The sequence below is a fragment of the Rhinopithecus roxellana genome, chromosome 7, assembly GCF_007565055.1.
Source record: "Rhinopithecus roxellana isolate Shanxi Qingling chromosome 7, ASM756505v1, whole genome shotgun sequence".
NCBI lineage: Eukaryota > Metazoa > Chordata > Mammalia > Primates > Cercopithecidae > Rhinopithecus > Rhinopithecus roxellana.
In genome coordinates, this window is record NC_044555.1 from 118841160 (window position 1) to 118860753 (window position 19594).

At 37.5% G+C, this 19594-nt stretch overlaps 1 protein-coding gene and 1 long non-coding RNA gene across 4 annotated transcripts in view; one reads left to right on the forward strand and one right to left on the reverse strand.

The window, feature by feature from the left end:
* Positions 1 to 2100: 2100 nt before the first annotated feature.
* Positions 2101 to 19594, reverse strand: part of TENM1 (teneurin transmembrane protein 1) — a 657629-nt gene continuing 640135 nt past the window's right edge. For all 3 annotated transcript variants that reach the window (XM_030934095.1, XM_030934096.1, XM_030934094.1), the window contains 5 exons: positions 18288 to 18584; positions 12014 to 12401; positions 9964 to 11184; positions 8925 to 9067; positions 2101 to 7522 (listed from right to left, as the gene is read on the reverse strand). In XM_030934095.1, the coding sequence (XP_030789955.1) occupies positions 6764 to 7522; positions 8925 to 9067; positions 9964 to 11184; positions 12014 to 12401; positions 18288 to 18584 (2808 nt within the window). In that variant the 3' untranslated portion in view covers positions 2101 to 6763. The remainder of the gene's footprint in view (positions 7523 to 8924; positions 9068 to 9963; positions 11185 to 12013; positions 12402 to 18287; positions 18585 to 19594) is intronic.
* Positions 7110 to 19594, forward strand: part of LOC115898689 — a 40339-nt gene continuing 27854 nt past the window's right edge. The window contains exon 1 of the long non-coding RNA XR_004058370.1: positions 7110 to 7222. This is a non-coding gene — a long non-coding RNA (uncharacterized LOC115898689). The remainder of the gene's footprint in view (positions 7223 to 19594) is intronic.

A 19594-nucleotide genomic window follows, 5' to 3' on the forward strand; every position in this document is an offset into this window, starting at 1 on the left:
GTGGTAGTGCACAGGTAGAATAAGTCTATAGAGAATGCCTCTGATTAAGTCCTCTGCTATAAATAAAGGGCTGGATTTAAGATATTCTTTGGGGTAGAATGGACACAGAATTAAAAATGTGAGGAACAGCTTTAAACTCTTTTAATAATGTTTCAACGTCAGCTTATGTTTTATTTGATTCACTTTGTTAAGCTTAGAATCCAGTCTACTACTAGTACAACCCAGATTTGCCCTTGAGCATTTCAAGGTTATAGGATGCCTGGTCTTCCTGTTAGGATGCTATACATTCACCTTTGACACTTATGTTTTCTCTTGCAGTAAATGGGGTACCATTATTTTGCAGTTTGCAACTAGGGGGGAAGTCAAACTACCCAGTTTGGATATTTTCCTAATTTGGGGTCATTGGCCAAACTTGTAGTAAAAGGCCGAATTCTTATCATTAGGTCATTTAGTTCTTAAATGAAGATTTTTTTTTAATGTAACAAGATACAGTAAGCCTAACCAACTGTTTGGATAGAGCCCATTAACATATATGGAATTGAGATATAGATACATCTTGGTTGCACACATACACACAGAAATAGAACTGTTTTCTCACAAGATGACAAAAGGTTATAGTACGTATCACATTCAGTATTGGACAGAGAGAGTAAAAGCAGGAGTGCATGAGATCTGATTTTTTTTTTTTTTTAGTCCCCTGGTGGGCCATTTAAACATTTTTTAAAAAAAATTTTTATTTTACTTTAAGTTCTGGGATACATGTGCTGAATGTGCAGGTTTGTTACATAGGTATACATGTGCCATGGTGGTTTGCTGCACCTATCAACCTGTCATCTAGGTTTTAAGCCCCGCACGCATTAGGTATTTGTCCTAATGCTCTCCCTCCCCTTGCCACCCACCTCCTGACAGGCCCCAGTGTGTGATGTTCCCCTCCCTGTGTCTATGTGTTCTCATTGTTCAACTCCCACTGTTTTTCATCTTTGTTACTGATTATCCACGTGACCTTAGGTAAGTCAGTCTGTTACTGTTATTGCATTTGCCAAGTAGGAATAATTAAGTCGTACTAACCTCACAAGATTATTAAGGTACAATAATTTACATATATATGTGTGTGTAGTTATATATATGTATAACTTTAAGGTAGTAATATTACTGAATGTTTAAATAACATTGATATTCACAGATCTCTAAAAGGGAGGGTGAATAGGGAAGGAATATACAAAAATCTCCTATTTCCTTTAATAATTATCTCCCTATAGGAGCTCCTGCCCTTTTAAAAAATACCCTGAGTGTGAGTTGGGATGCATAGTTTGAAAAAAAATCCAGATGATTGATACTAACAACCCCCTACTCCCATTATTTTTTACTGATGGGTTGTGTTGAGATGATCAAGGTTGTCTTCTGCTCCATGATTCTTTTCACTATATATATACATAGTGAAACACACCCACACACATAAAAAAGCAGCAGGGCATTTTGAAGTGTAAATTGCAGGATTCCAAGTTTCAGTAATGGGCTGTTTGGACTATATGTGCTCCGCTAGTATGAAGATGAATTTTTGAAGATCTGTTGGCCAGATTTCCCAGCGTCACTTGTAAATGTCTTCTTGTGAAAAACAAGTGCCAAATGGCAATTGTAATTGCATAGGTTTTTTTAGTGTTTCATGATTGCCTCCCCTCCCTGACACCCTTCCCCACTGGCTGCCGCCCCAACATCCATTTTTTTGCCAGTGTGTTTGGACACCCTGAACTCCTATATCTCTCCCACCCCATTTTTATAATTTTTTATTTTCTTTCTATTGCTGAGAAAGGCACCCAAAGCAGAGCGAAGCCTTTTTAAAAGTCATAGCCTAGAGGCATTTATATTTGCAGCAGCTACTCTTCTTTGTTTATTAAATGGTCATTTGTGTCAGAGATCCTATTTGTATGAAAAATAAAAAGGAAGAGAAGTCTGCCTAGGATTAGTGACCTTTTGATTTCTGTACCTACATTTTCAAGATGATGTGGTTTTATTGTTCCCTGTTAGTGAGCCACTTGTCCTATCCAAGGTGACCAGACTGACTTGAGAAGGCAGTTTGGCGCATGAATAAAATGGGACACATTTTTCATTGGCAATTTTATTTTTTAAAAATGAAATATTCAAAGTACTTTTCTTTCAAATATCAACACATCATGTTTAACTTTAAATATTTACAGCATGTTGTTGTGATGCTCTTGTAGAAAAATGCATGCTTCTGGCCTGAAAGCCAGAGCAAAATGCAAAAGACCATTTAACTGCAGCCAGAGAACATGAACCTGTACAGTATCCAGTCACTTTTCAGCACAGGAGAGCAGGAATACAAAATTGGAACCTATTGTTTCCTAGCAACATGGCTCAGACCATTATAACACAATTTTCAATATGATTAGAACCTCTAACTGTTGTTATACAGAAACTGAAAACTTGGCATACACTGTAAACATCTTTACTTTTCATGAGAAAGTAAGCAGCTAAAAAGAATGTTTTTCTGACATAAAGGCTATACTTCTCTTTTTCGCCTTCTCTCTTACTGATGCTTTTGCCAGAAGAATAGTAAAGATTTAGACGTTGTCATGATTCATACAAGTAAAATATTTTCAAGGACACAATCTGATATACTAACATTTATTTAAGAGGTTAAAGTCCACCACTAAATCTAAGGAAAGATTTTTAACTGCCAAACACATTTCCTTTGACAAATAATGTAAGATGACAACTGCCAAGACAAAATCCACAGCAAGTTTAACTCTAAGTATTTTCAATTACTGTTTAGAAAGTAATTTCTTCGTATGAACAGTAGTATAGTTGGTCCTTAATAGCTTTCACATGAAGGACACACTGAAATAATAGTCACTATTTATGGTTGAATTCTTTTTTGTTGTTTGTTTTCTGTATTTTTAAATTTTACTTTGCTTTTTTTTTTTTTTGTTTTTTGCTTTTTTTCTGTTTTTTTTTTCTGTTTGTTTGTTTTTGTTTGTTTGTTTTTTTTTTGTTTGTTTGTTTTCTTTGCAGAAGAAAGAACCTTTATAGAAGGCTGTGGAAGAGCTGAAGTACTAGTCAGGTCAGCTATGTGTATGTGAATTTCTTCAAGAAAACAGGAATGTTCTATTCAATCTGTAGCCTTATGTCTTTCCACAAGCTATATATAATATGCTCCAATCTCTCCAAAATTTTCTTTTCAATACTTCATTACTATACTTTTGCTTCTATTACCAATGAACTCCTTTACAATCACCCTTACATGGACACATCTTCATAAATGCAAAAACTTTGCCCTGACTCTCTTAAGTGATATTATAGTGGGGCCTGGTCTAGTTAAAAATACACTTTTAAAAAAAGAAAGAAAAAAAGAAAAAGAGTCAAAATAACATGATAGAATGCTTGAAACTGTGTCAACAGTGTTCAAAAAGTCTCATGAAAATTATAACTTAATTTCATACCTCTCTACATAGGTAGCATGTGAATTCCAAATTATACATTGTCAAGTTTTCATACATTTGGCTATGTTGTATATATTATATATATGTAGTCTATATATTATAGATCGTCTAGATAAATTGACAGCAAAGGATACACTTATTTTATACATTTTTTGGGTTAAAAATAAATCATATACTTATTTATATGGCAAGTGTTTTGTTGAAAGTTAGTATGAATTGAGATTTATTTCCCTTTCCTTCAGGAGTCATGCTTCTAATCAATAACGATTAGAATGACAACTAAAAATAAACATATTTAAATGTGTTAAACTTTGAACTTTTCAGTTCATTTGGATCTCTAGACTGTAGTGCAAGAGTGAAAACAAAACAAAACAGAAAAGCACAAACAAAATGGGCTTAACTAGGAAAAAGAAACAACCATGGAGTATTCCTTGCCTCCAGCCCAGAATATTCTTCATAGGAGAGTCTAACTACTATGCTCTCATTTTAACTTACTCGAATGGTGTGTGGCTGTGCAGTGTCAGCCATCTGTCTGCTGGGTATGAGAAATTCATATGTTTCTCTGAAAAATGCTTTTACTTTCATCAGGAAATGCAAATGAATTGTTCTTTCAATAATTTAAACTTCAGAACTGCAAGTCAATGAAGGCATTCTTTCTATTCAGCTGAATAGGAAGTGATATACTCAATATCTCCATGTTCTTTTTAAGAAATGCCAAAATGTTTCTCTTCGATTTACTACTCATTAGTGCTAACCTTTTGCTTTTTTTTTTTTTTCCTTCCTCCCTCGAACTTTAGTTGTAAAAAGAATAATAATAGTTCAAGGCAGTATTAAAACCACAGCTGTAAGTAATAAAAAGTGCATTTCCTGAATATAATACAAATGTAACTTTAAGAAACTAAAGGCACGAACCAACTAAATATGTATTACAAACTAGAAATCCACAGTTCAAGGTAATCACTATTAAGTAAAAGCTTCAAATACTTGTTTCTGATGGATATTTAAAGCAGTTTGAAAATGATACATCATCAGTGAATTGCAAAAAAGTATAATTGCTTAAAATATAAGCAAAATAGACTCTAATATTGACATTTTGGATTCATGATACAATACATAATCACATTTATGAATGCACTCTCTATATACAGTTCACAAATTATTTTTCCATTAATTTAAAAGAACATCAGAGGTTCTAGGAACTTAAGGTCCATTTTTAGGTTGGTGTGGAGGTATTCAAATTTTCAACAAGTTTGTTAGTAATTTTAGAATTGCCATTCTGAATAAATACTGTACCATTAACACAGGCCTGATTCAGGAAAAACCCAATAATATGATTTTAGTATGGATTAGCAATATATCAAGTTGGTATGTTTCCAGTTATAAAGAGAGATGAGTTCATCATGAATTCTCTTTCTCAGAATACATGTGCAAGTGGTATTCTAACCCGAAGGTTTTGAAAATGAAATGTTTGAATACACCCTTCCCTACTGTTTGCCAGGGTCATTTCCTTTCCCTTGCTTCCCTTTGTGTAGTAGGAGGCAGATTCTTGAAAACCTTAACATGAGCTTATGACTTTGCATATTTTCAAAGGAACTGTCATCGCAAAGCAAGGCAATGACCCCACACTGCATTTAGGTAGCAGCTGGAAAGAATCCAAACTAACATTCCATCATAAATTTGCCTTCAGACATAGCAAATGTTCAGACTCGGTGATGAAAGTGCAGAAGCTGGCTCAGGGGAATTTTCTACGGGCCACATTGTGCTGTCATGTATTTTCATTTGTGGCAACTTACAATTACACAGCATTTTACAAACTGTCTCTTTGTCACTGGGCACAAATCTTCCAGCTCACCAAGGGGCTTCTTTTACTGCAGGATTCCTAGAGATTGAGAAACTGCAGCTGATATTAACACTAATCCTGACCTTTCTCCAAATGTTAAATGATCACAGAACAAATAACCCGTCCTGGAAAACAGTTATTTTCCTAGGCAGTAGAGATGATTAAATAAAAATAAATGGGTAAGGATGAAGAATGAAAATAACTAACCACATAAATTATTTTAGTAAAAATGAGTCTGCGTCTCTATAATTAGTTGAAATGTTTTTGGTTGGAAAGGATTCACTTGATTCGATTTCCTGAATATGGCTGGGAGTTATTCAATACAGAATTGTACATTTGAAAGATAAATCTAAGTGGGCTGAAACAATGTGGCAGCAACTGCTGTGATGTTTGGTCTGGTCTTCCCTTTAGTACTTTCACTTAAGTACTAGGTGTATTTTTCTAAGGTTTTGGCTCTTATGAATTTCTGCAGTAGTAGTTAATGTATGTATCGGCATCCCAGGCACGTATGCCTGCTAAAGCCTCTTTTTGTTTTTGTACCAGAATCATACTTTTAAGTAAATTACCTTTCATGTGCACAAAACCATTGGATTAGTGTATAGATGCTGAATCACTAATGTGAAACTATGACCAAAATACATCCTATATATAAATGAGAAATTCCTACCCAGGTTAATAAAAGCTACGTTTACATGATACCAATACAGCTGGACAATTTAGTAAAAAGTTGAGTCAAAACAGGTTGTGTGAGAGAGGTCACGCTGGCCAGCTGCTTTGGTGTCATGTACACACGAGCAAATAGTGGCTATTCAGTCTGGTTACCACACCCACAGGGAAGCATGGTAGACAGAACCCAGCCACCACACGCCAAAACACAGCACAATAATATGGCATTTACTTTAACAAGCAAGGAGGAATAATCAAGAAGGAAGGGCAATTGGGTCCTGACTCTAGGAGATGGTGGCTGAAGACATTTTACACCTGTTTTTAAGTTTCCTATAACAGATCTGGAAAATGTGAAAGGGCTGGCAGTCTTTTGAAATGGAAGGTTCAGATACTACTGCACCACCTATTCAAATAGCCCACAATTTCTGCCAACAGTTAAGGATGAAACCGCTTGCCACAATAGAAATAGAGAACCTTGGGTTCTTTCTGGATATTGGAACATATGCATGGCTCGGCAAATTGAAAGTGGTGCTTTCCAAAAACTGTTTTTAGCTGTTTGAGTTCTACTTGTGTTATTTTGAATACTGCCACACAAGAACTAAAAATCTCTGTCATTTCTTAAAGAGTTTAAACAAACAATATTAAAATACCATCTTCCGTCACATTGAAAGGCAGTTGGATATGTTTTTCCTCCATATTTACATATACAGAGTTCTGATCTAGAAAACCAATACAATAAACCATTTTATGTTTTAAAAACAGGCAGTCTTTGGTGACGCAAAGGCAGAGATTTTTTTTGTTACCTCCTGCCTATTTCGCTCTGTCTCATAAAGTGAATATTGTTGGCACTGTCAGAAAGTTCTAAATACTGCTCAACAGACAAAACAAAATACCCATCATAACCTTGTACCCGCCCAGTGCTCAAAAGCTGCTGCTTTTCCCCTTCTGTCCATGCCCTAATCCCCTCTTCCCCCTCTTGCAGCCTTCTTTGTTCCTTAGTCCAGGCCTGGGCCACGGCACGCTGTCTGGCAATCTCCAACACGTGATTCTTTTCCTCTTCGACAGTTGTCCCGTACCGGATGTTGAAGCACAGGGCTCCATGCTGGAGCTGAATATCTGCAAACCGTCTAGTCCTCCCATTCAACACAGAAGTCATCTGGGACACAGTGACATTGACACCATTCTCCAGAATTCGCCTCCCCCCAGTGTTACCAATGAGCACCAGGTCTTCCTCCAGAGATCCAAGCTTAATGAAGTAGTGAGTGTCCCTCCCCTCTATGGTAAAATGTAGGTTTTCCAGGTAATGGGCATTATTGAGAATGGCAGCAAGCCGCCTGCTATCTTCATTGGCTACTCCTATAATATCAGCTGTTACTATGCCATCCTTGATGGCAAATTTTATACCTTTCCCAAAAACAGAAGGGACAGCAGCAAACCTTGGTTGCTTCCCTCCTTCAAGGCACCGTCCATCATTGTATCGGGGAGTCATAGGTAGTTGGTCCAAGGAAATGAAATTCCTGAGCTGTTTCTGGAGTTCACACTGAATGCCCAGGATAGTCTAGGAAAGAGAGGCACAGAGCAGATGCAGCATGGAGTTAGACATCTGTCAGATACTTGGTGATTGTGGAAAGGACAGGCTTGCAAGGTTGCTTCCTTCTCTCTTTAATTTGCCAGTGAGTGATTTAAAAATCAGCCAGATTTGGAATCTCTTCATCAGAGATTTGGAAAAGACTAACAGGTGATTACCTAGCATTCTTATGTCTTGGTGGAGTTAAGCATAAAGAAATACGTTTAAACTTGAAATCACAGAATTGTAGAGCTGGAAGGCACATTAAGTGGGTCCAGCTCTCCCAAAACACAGGCATTTTATTTTCACTGATTTCACTCACACTGACTAGATGTTATTACTACATGTAGCGTAATACTTAGGCACAGCGAGGCACCCAGAAATGCATAAGGCATAGTTTCTTTTCTTTTTTTTTTTTTTATAGTTTCTACTTTAGAGAGTTTAAGACCTTATAATTAACTATGGCAAATCAGCCAGAAATTCACTGATCTTTTTACGTGGACTTAAAAAAAAACCTTTTTATTTTTGGCAATTTTCAAACATACTAAGAAATAAAGAGAAAAGACTAATGAACCTCCAAGTATCCATTACGAAGCTTCAGCAATTTTCAACATTTTGCTAAATGTTTTTTAGAAGGACTTTTAATTACAAAAAGCATTTACATCTTTACAAAGGGATGGATTTATAGGACCTATCTAGAACTTCCTGTCCTTTATAATTTTTTAGACTTAAATTTCAAGGTCTTGCACCCACATTTCAGTTTTATTCTATCAAGCTCATTTTCTTTTTGCAAACACAGATATTCACATTTCTTTCAGTTGAAAGAAAAAGCTCCTTCTTATTTTCATTTGTACCTCACACTTCTGATGAAATCATCTGCTGAATCTTAAATGTTTTGATGTTCCTATTTTTTCCCAAAACTGTACCCTTGTAATATTCATTATTTTTGCTTCATTGTGCTTATGTATTTTTTCTTTATCAGAATAATTTTATTCTGTTATTCACATGCTCTTAAGACATCATCCCCTAAATTATTTTACAGTTGGAAATCTGATGTTTTCATGCCTCTTACTGAACAATTTTCTCTAGGTAGAATCCATAATTGCTCTTGGTAGCCCATTTCAAAATTTTAAAAGTACAGTTCCTCTTTCCTCTTATGTACCTATTGCAGCAGTCATCAAGTAACCTGTTAATCTTTTTTCCCCCAAAATTCCAATTCTCTGATCTTTTTCTCATGGAGCTTTTTTTCTACCTTCTCATTAATTGTGCACATTTTAGTGAATATTCAAGAAGCCTAAAATGTCAGTAAGCAAATATATGTAAATATAATTTCTAGATATTGAATGCCCTTCTGCTGTTTCAGCTAAAAAGAGGTGATAAAACTTTTACTAACCTTTCCAGGATCCCACTCTTGAGTTTTTGTCTGAAGCCGCAGAAGCTCATAAGTTAATTCTAAATTTTCTAATTCAGGTTTGGGAAATCCAGGTAGTACATTGTGTAACTGGAAACCAAATAGCTCCAACCAACTTCTGATGTCTGTGAGACAAAATATTAAAAAAGAAAATGAAAAAATCCCATACTTTATAACCTTTGTTGAAGACTTGAAAGATACCTCTCCTGCCTTCAAACTGTTTAGGCAATAGAAGTTAGGAATAAAACATTTATTTATTTATTTATTTATTTATTTATTTATTTATGAGATGTAGTCTCACTCTGTTGCCCAGGCTGGAGTACAGTGGTGTAATCTTGGTTCACTGCAACCTCCATCTTCTGGGTTCAAGTGATTCTCCTGTCTCAGCCTCCTGAGTAGCTGGGATTATAGGCACGTGCCAGCATACTTGGCTAATTTTTGTACTTTTAGTAGAGATGGGGTTTCACCATGTTGGCCAGGCTGGTCTTGAACTCCTGGCCTCAAGTGATCTGTCTGCCTCAGCCTCCCAATGCTGGGATTACAGGCGTGAGCCACCGCACCCAGCCTAAAACTCCCCTTTATATGACCCACACTAAAACACCTGATCCTCTCTCTACAAGGAAAAGTTTTGATTTGTGGATAACCCTGGATTATAAGCTCAACCTACTACATTGAAATTCCTAATGTGATAGTGGTACTAAGGCCACAAGGATCATCATGTTAGATTAATATGATGAAACAGAATCCTGAATGTTTCTTTTATGTAATTATTCATATAAGCATGTAAGAGTAAAACATAGAAACAGCTAAAAAGAAAATGTAGCAGGATGCAAAAGCATTATGTTTTATGTTAACATGCATGTTTTGCTCACTCCAAAAAACTAAGGAAGACAGCAAATGCACAATAACCTGTGGGCTAACTGTCAGGAAGAGGAAGCACATTTACAAAGGCATTGAGATTCTGTGATAAAATCAACAGCACTGAGTTACTCAGGTTTAAAGTTTTAAATAGTTTAAATACCTGTGGTATACTTTGCAACATCTTGAATTTTGCCAACTGGGTAGTTATTTTCAAAGGAGTAGAGGTTGAATGGTTTAGGAAGGAGGTTCAACTGTTTCCATATGTGATGATTAGGCGTTGTCCATCTGCCAGCAACAACATCATAATCCCTTTGCCCCAGGTGCACTAATTTAGTAAGGAAATCATAGAGTCCTCCATGAAAACCAATAACGACCTGAAAGTCAGGGTAGGTGTCATGATAGATATCGCCATAAGGTGTGTATAGTATCTCCTTTATGACTTGACCTCGGCTGCTGAACACAGCTAGTGGGGTACCTGTATTATCACAGGCTACGTAATATTCTTCACCACTGCTTAACTCCATGGCAATAAGGTGACCTTGGAGATCATAATACAGAGATGTAATCTCCGAGCTTGTGTGGTTGTACAAATGAGTAACTCTTATGGGGTTGGTAAGGTCTGCATAAAAGAACTGAAGGTGCTGCCCTAGGCTGGACTTACTCGCAACGCGTCGCCCAAGCCCATCATAGTAATACTGCACAGTCCAACCAGAAGCCTTATTGTAGGCTTTCTGCAGCAGGCCATTAGAATTATATTCAAAAATGTCATTTCCCCTCTGCCTCAGAAAGCCATCTTCATCCATTTTATACTGAATTTCTCCTAATCTGGTGATGCGGTCTCGGAGGTCATATCGGAGAGGAGTAAGACGAGCACTATTCCCATGGCTTAAGAGGTTGATGTTTCCATTCAGATCATAACTATAACGCCACTGGGTTTTGTCATTTACAGAAACAGTCTGAAGTTGCCCATCAGCATCGTATTCATAGAAGTACCTTGTTATATTGGCATCTACTCCTACCCTTATGTCACATATTACCATGCGGCCCACATTATCATATTGAATAGTCATCCAGTAGGCAATTGCCTTTAGGATTTCATATTGGACTTCAATGACTTGTCCATTGGCACTGAAGATTTTGGTGTGTTTCATCACTGTAGTAGTTATGACCTGATTTAAATCATAATTAATTACACTGAATTTTCCAAACTGCTCTGTTCTGCCAGAGACATCAACATATCGGTACAGATCTATAGGCAAAGGGGTTTCATTGATTACAGCTTGCATGCTGGTGACACGGAAATTGTTGTAGCTGTAGTCGAACCGTGCATTCACAAGACCTTCTTCACTGAATCTGAAAATCTGGCGTCCAATAAGAGGCCCTATAGGAACCAAAACAAAAACAGTAAAAAGCTAGGTGATCAGTGTGGAAGAGTCAGAAAGGTCTAGTGTTATTTTATTTAGTACCGGTGCTTTTATATTCATAATGGAATATTAGAGATTGATCTCTGATATCAAATGCCTGGGCATATTATCTCCTGGATATATATTCTCATAGTGGTAATCCTCAAATATAAAAAAATTAAAATACTGTATAGTTATGGAACATTTTAATTATAGATACTACAGAAGTAATAACATCCAGTAGCCCAGGGTGATGAAATTGATATTATGAACATGTTTTCTTGCTACAATCACTGACAAAAATGCTTTCATTTCATTTAACCTTTGCTACAAAGTCAGTGGGTCAGGTTTTGACAAATTCCAGCATTAAAGTAACTGGATTTAGGCATTCTATAAACCCAAAGGGTAAAATACATTAGAAAGTTCTGACTTGTGAAGATATTTTGTCATCAACTGAGGCTTATAAAGGTTACACAGGGCTTAAGCTAGTTTCAGTGAGACTTATATCTTGCAGTTTCATCTTTGAGAAGATTTGGTGCTGAGCAGGAATGGGTATACAGTTACACTAGGCACTTGGATTTCAAATTACTTGAGAGCTGAAAGAAAGAAATGTACTATATGTTTTTAAGAAATCAGTTTTCATCAGACTATAACATGCTTTAAATTTTCAATGTCAGATACTTTGATAAGTAAAGTGAAAGTTGGGTTGAAGGTGTGTAGATTAATGCTTCTATCTCACACTGTGGTAAAAATGACATAAGAAAATAGTGATGTTGTTGTAGACGTCATCACTCTTTCACAACAAACCTGTTTGCCTGTATCTGATTGTGCAGATGAATCCGTCATGCATCAGGTGTATTGTCTTAATCACTCCAGAAGACTCTTCATATGTTAATGTGACCTGAGTGGTATCATAGAGCACCTCAGAAAGCCTTGCTTGCTTGGTGTACTTGTACAAGACTCTGCGCCCTGTCCCCAGATGCAGGGTCTGTAGCAATCGGCCATCTCGACTATAGTCTTGGATAAAAGAAGTGCTACTGTCTGGTGGGGTGTAGATGTTCCGGTAGTAGCCCACTGAAAGCATGGTTTGTAAGCTGTGACGCACCATGCTAGGCATGGTGACTGAGAGCAGACAATCTGGTTGGTCATACTCAAAGATATAACGCCGCTGGCTATGTAAGAGAAGCATCACAGACTGAAACGAGACAAAGGCAGAATAGCACATTATGGACAACTAAAGTTGAGGCGATTAAAGAAAATACACATTCATCCATTCAACACAAATTAATCAAGCACTTTCTGTGTGCCAGACACTGTGGCAAATCCTAGTGGATACAGTAGTGCACAATAGTGGTGTCTATCTTCATGAAATTTACAGTTTTAATGGAGGAGAAAGACAAGCAACCAAGCAATTACAATATAGTGTGAAATGTGTTATGACGGGGGAGTTACAGAGTGCTTCTGGAAGGCAGAGAAAGACCAACTTACTCAGACTTGAGAGACCAGAAAAGGCTTATTGGATAAAGTGGCATCTGAGTTGAGACATAAAGATTGCCTGGGGATTGTCCAGGCGAAGGCAGGGAGCCTGGGGCACAGGTAGGGAAAGAGTATTCTTGGCAGAGAGCACAGCCTTGTGAGGGTCTGGATATGAAAAAGAACATGGCTTTTTCAGAGAATGAGAGAAATTTTGTGTGGCTAGAGCTTGAGTATGTTGGGAATGGTGGGAATGGCAGGAGATGACGTCACCTACGTAGGCTGAGTCCAGGTCATGCTAGGCTTTCTAAGCCACACTAAGGAGTTTGGATTTAAGTATGTTGGCAACAGGGAGTCATCAAAGGGTTTCTGTTTTATTTCATTATTTTTTAGAGCCAGGGTCTCACTGTGTTGCCCAGGCTGGAGTGCAGTGGTATAGTCATAGTTCACTGCAGCCTCAAACTCCTGAGCTTAGGCCAACCTCCTGTCTCAGCCTCCTGTGTAGCTGGGACTACCAATGTGTGCCACTGCATCTGGCACTCTTGAAGGGTTTTAAGAAAGTTAAGGGACGGTTGCAAGAGGGCACGTGCAAGCTGGGAGAAACCGTCAAGTTGGTATTTTAGAAAGGTTGCTTCAATGTGCATGTTTCAGAGGAAGGTAAATGGATGGCAGGGCATTTCACAAATTAATTTATAGTTACCATAAAGTATTGATTGACTTCACAGAAATATCTTCCTAAAAATTGTGCATGAAATATTATTATGGTATTATTATTGTTTTGCAATTGATGTTTTAACTTCACATTTCCATTTGTGTTTTAATATTAGGGAAGCATGTCATTAAAATTGAATGATTCTCTGGTTATGCAACCCCTCTCCCCTAAACTGATCTGTATTTCAGAAACAGTTGTTTGTTGAGGTATAATGCTTAGCAGGTAATAGGTGTTTCATAAATACTGATTGTCTTGTTTTAATTCTAAATACAGACATAAAAGGAGCACTGTTTTAGGGAGGACTGTAATTGACATGTGCGTCTCATCTTTTAATAAAAATAAAAATTTCTCATCCTTGGAGATTCTGATATGACTCCCTAGGGGAGCTTTATTCTTCTCCTTTTGAAAATTACCTTTTCAAGCAAAGGGATTTAGTTGAGGGTTATTTATTCAAGTTTGTGTTATGAAAACAATAGGTATATTTTCATTTTCTAAGCACAAATTATATGTTTATGAATGTGAATTACATAAGTATATGTAATGTGCATTTATATCTTCTAAATATGACATTACATTCTAATATTGAATGTGCTTTCTGAAACTGCATATCCTCCCTACCCTTCCGAGAATTATTGATTTTGAATTGCATCTCAGTACCATGAAGTCAAAGTCAGTGGTTATTTGGTCGGTTGCTTATTCTTTCTTTTCTACCAACATTATGCCTGGAGAGCCAGAGGTGAGGGCAGAAATTCTGTCAATTCGTCACTTGTGAACAACCGCCAGCTTGCCACAGCCTACCGTTCTACCACTGTGACCTCTGAAAACCTCCTGAACAAAAGGAAGGAGACTTGGAAATCCTGAATGGGCTTGGAGACATTAAGGGATAACTGCCTCCCTGGACCAAGGCAGAATTCAATAGAACCAGCAAGAAATTTTCCTATGAGTGGGAAAGCAGGTGGCAGGGAGCAGGGGTGGAAAGGCTTTATACAGGAATTGTGGAAAAGCTTTTGCATCATCTCTAGGCTGAAAGTCGCATTTCTCAGTTCCTTTCCACTCTCTTCTGTCAACTTGCCGTGAGTAAATGACATCTGTCACCTGTGACATGGGCCAGGGACTATCACCATATGGCCCCCACACATTATCTAGTACCAGTCTGCCTGGGCCATGCCTTTTCCAGTCGCTGTAACAGCCTTTCCAAGTATTTATGGCATGTCATTGTTATTCTCTCCTCTGTTCTCATCCTCCGGCCTGCAGTAAACTACTGCCTGAACCCTGTTCCTAGGTGGTGCTGATGCTGGGCTGTTTCAAAAGCCCTTGGTCTGTTTCAAAGCTTCCTGCCAATGGCAAGAATGTGGATGATGTGATTAGAAATCAAATGAATGTAACTGTTATGTTGCCAAAATACCATTTAGCTCTCATTTGGCTGCTTTTTCACTTTGGGTGGGCATTATTATCAGTTTGCTCAAAAACAATGCTTACGAATCTATCCAATGTCCACAATGCTGCTATAGGATAAAAGGCCATTTCTTATTAGTCCAAATAATAGAGTGGGAGACTTTTATTCTTTTAATTGATTGCGAGGTTCTAAAAGATATAATTGTAAAAGCAACAACAACAACAGCAACAGCAATCATGGCTGTATGCTTATTTGAACGAGACTAGAAATGAGAGCAGAAATTTGAAAAGTTAAAGCATTTGAATGACCACCAGATGGCAGTGTGGCGCCACCTGGAAGCTGAAGCCACAGTCGTTGTTCTGTCCCTCTAGGCAGCCTCTGAAAACGTCAGCCCCAAAGAGGCAATTGCTGTAAATGTATAAGGCTAAAATATCTTATTAAGTGATTATAAAATATATTTAAATGCATTTTTAAAATGAAGTTCATAAGAATTATTTTAGGAAACTGAAAGATTTACATTTACTGTAATACAAAATTTTAGCCCACAAGTCTTCAAAATATAATTAACTCAGAGAAGTCTCATAAATCAAGACAGAGAATTAATGATCACATAGAGAAAATGTAAGAGACAATAATTGATTTTTTTAATAGGGAAGAGATCATTAAGCAACCCCAGCCATTATCCAAATAATTATTTTTCTCCTAATGGCTACAAACCATTGTGCATGAAAATGATAAGCATAACTTTCACTTACTCTAGAGGAAGTCAAACTATTTTTACAAAATTTCTGCGTGTTAAGGTGAAAAATCTGCTGCTGCTTTTTAATACATCGTGGCACAGGTATGGCAAGCAAATTCACAAGGTAATACCAGAGTATTTTGTGGTGTAAAAAGAGAAATCCATGTTAAAACTTGAGAATTCTTAGTTTAAAATATACTATGAGAATCAGCCTCTTTATCCCTGCTCTGCCCCGTCATAGTGAGAGAATGTGCCACAAAGGCCATATTAAAGAGAAGACTGGAAAGAACACAAGGGGATGCAAAACCTCAAGTCACTGAAAAAGTTTCATGTTACTTGGGATTTTGGTAAATTCAATGTTCTTTCCCTTTTTCCCTCTAGAATCACAATTTCAAAGATGCTTTAATTTCCTCCTTCCCTCCCTCCCTCCCTCCCTCCCTCCCTCCCTCCCTCCCTTCCTTCCTTCCTTCCTTCCTTCTTCCCTCCCTTCCTTTTTTCTGCTCTTTCTTGCTTTGATTTACCTCCAAGTGGCAGTAAGTGCTAGCTAGCATTTAAATTCTCTAGTTGGGTGCTTTATATTATTTCATTTAATTATATCTATTAAGTGAATTAGTTATGATTACTGGTAATAATAATGTTAATAAAATCAATTTTATGACAAATGATTTTTGGAAAGTAAAGAATCATTCTGTAAGTATGCGTTTTGTAGGTTCTGAGTTTTGCATAACAGGATTGCTTAAATCAGTAGCTACCCTTTTAATTAGAGAACAAATTAAATATAAAATCAAGAAAGGAACAAAAGTGAACTCAAAGGTACAAATAAGCCAGTTTGTCTCACTGGTCAGAAAGTTACCAGGACTTGTCTTGATACCTTATTCTGGGTGAGGAAGGTCCTACTTTTGTACACTGCAGACACTGGCAGTCTCACTGAGGTTTTTGTTTGTTTGCTTAGCAATTATTGCCAACTAGGTTTCTGTGGCAAAGAGAACTTATGAAGTTTGCTTCACGTGATTCTTTGCTTAAGTAAATTTGATGGAATAATCAGTGAATTCAGAAAAGAGAAACAATAAAATCTCCTCATTGGTGTCAGAGAAAAGTCTCAATAACTGCACCCAGGGATGAAATTGAAGTTTTCAATAGGCTGTTATGTTATTGTGCAGATAGTCTAAAGGGAAAGTCTTATGAGACCTAGATGTGACTGTCTATAGGCAATTAGGTCAGTTGGTTGGACTCTAGTGTCATTGAGGTTGGAATTACGAGTGCAAACCCACGTATGCTTCTAAGGAGTGCTGGCTACTTAAGTAGTCATGTGGAGGACATGTGGAAAGATTGGTGCAAACCTGTCTTGCTTTCTGGAAAACTAATTCAGCCAATATTCTGTTAGTGATCAGTAGCATCTGTTTTTCTTCATATGAAGGTCATCAATATACACCTTAAGAAATACTTTACCTATGCACACATACCAGCAAATATTTGGATTCAGTTAATGTTATGACAGGCTTGGCACTCTGTAGGCACTAGTCATACGGTTTTGCCAATCATTCTTGTTACCAAAATTCAAAAGAGGAAAGACCTGCTCTATAAGATTCAGATTTTGCCAGTGTAGAGGATAGATTATAGATTTGATGAATGTTTTTAGCAGAAAAGGACACGAGGTGGATTCAGCAAAGGACTCCTTCCTTTTGCCCTGGCTCCCAAGTGAACTCTGCTTTATCTCCAGGCATTTCTAACTTGGTAAATTCTCCAGCAATAAACTCTGGGAACTAGTAACATGGTTTTATAATGGCATATAACCACTGGCACACTATTTTTATTAACTTTGGGGAGGGTGTATCAGAAAAGTTGGGCATTACTTGGTACCAACAGGGAAATCTGCCATGTGAGCTATGAGCTCCTATGACTTTTCTAAGAACATCTAGAAGCTACCTTATACGGATTACCCTTGAATTCTCAAGGGAAGACATTTTTCAATTTTTGTAGAAATTAATTTAGGACTGATGAATTCCTAAATGTGTTGAAAGAATAGATTTGGGAAGCAAGAGGCACTATCTTAGGAGATTAGACATTGAGATAGAGATCAATTACTCTTACTGTCCTCTGGTACCAATCTGGCCAGAAACCATTTTGCTCTGTAGGGGCTGATGTTTGACAAATGGTTCCTGTAGTGGGATTAAAATGTTTTTCTATTATTCCCAGACACAGGCCACAAGCTCCCATTATGGATGCTATTGGAGACTCAGTGTACACAAAAGAGTATTACCAATGAGGCCCCACTACCACCATTCCCGTAGGCTGATTACTTTTGGAAATTAGTCTTCAAATGCATACAACTAAAATTTCACTGACTATCCTAACAAAATTAGAATTGCTTACCCTCTGGGTAAAAAGCCTTTTACCAGAGCTGAGTACATTAACACAATTTTATAATTTTCTAGCTATTTTTCCCTCAGTATGAGCTTTCATAATAATAAAGATACCTTTTCAAAAGCATGAACAAAGATGTTCAAATGAGGAGAAAGCTAAGCCATTATTCTTACTTTAGTCTGAAAGAGTAGTTGGCAGAGTGTGGGACTGGGGAAAATTTTCAGCTGAAAAACAGTTTATCCTTATAAGTTCAACATCTTTTTGTTACTTTTACAGAACAGAACAGCTGGAACACAGACTTTTCTCCTGCAGGTCCTCACCAAGATGGATAATTAGGGCCATTTTCGATAGTCTCATTCAGAAACTTGAAACTTGTCTTTTACCCCTATGTACTTACTTTTTCTAAGTAGGTATAGCTCCAAATTTTCCCATCAGCCCAAGTTCTTGAAATAATTTTTCCACTCTGGTCATACTCCATTTTTTCATTCCATGTCCCTCTTTGAATAAACGTCACCAATCCCAAAGGTGAATATGTGATGTTCACTTCATTATATCTGCTTACGGGAGACCACAGAATAGGTCGCCCAGTCTGGTCATAAAGAATTCGAAGGGTGAATTTTCGATGATCATCATAGATCTTTCCTGTGCGGGTTATATGATCAAAATCTATGGAGAGTAGGTTTCTGTTGTGGGCCTATGAGAAAGAAATATGAAATACATTTTAAGCACAGCCTTGTTCCCCTCATTAGAGCACTGACAATCATGAATCCTTTCCTGATTACCCAACGATAGAGTCTCTCTTGCCTCTGAAGCCTGATGGCTTCACATTCCACAGATGCTACCTGTCTTTATTCCTCTACCACACTGTACACTCCCGGAGAGCAGGGCTATGTGTCTTAATTCCAAGGACAGTACTTGGCATACTCTAGACTCTCAATATGTGGTTGTTGATTGCTTTTTCCCCAGCTCAAGCCTGAAGTGTAGTGCCACAGTTTTCAGTAATCACGTGATCTTATTTTATGTAAGTCAGTTGCCTACTAAGGAGTGGGTCTTCCTTCACCCTTTTCACCAGTGAAGTGGCCATAACATAAAATGGTGAATTATTTGTGTGATTAGAAATCAGACAAAAGGAAGACAGTGAGCCCCCTCTAACTTATACAGATTCCCTTCTTTGGTTTCCTCGTTCACCTGGGCTTGGAGTTTTATATATGATTTCACACCTATTATAGGGGAACTCAGGTTGCCTTGCCCTCTAGTTATGGAGTCTCACTTAGCAATAGTTTCATGGAGGCCCATAGGTAAATGAACTAAGTGTTGGTAGTTCCCACAGCATTCGCACGGGCAGCACTGCTAACTGTAGTTAAAGCATAGAGTTAGGTTTGGATTCCAAGTTTAGAAACAGTACTTTCACATGGTTCTGGTTCTAGACTTCTTTTACTGTCTGGTAGCATTTTCTCTGGGCACCTCAGAACCTTGCAGTAGTCCCAGAGTGATCCTGATTCAAGGGATCTTGAACTGGATTCCATGAAAGACAGTACTCAATGGTGCCTGACTGATGAAATTCATCTGGGTTCACACAAGATAACCAAATAACTAAATGACTTCATGAAAAAAAAAAGTTTAAAAAATCACCAGATGGACAACTGACCTGATTTTTTCCACTTTTCAGCTAGTAGTGTCAGTGTTTGCTAGATCTACCAGTAA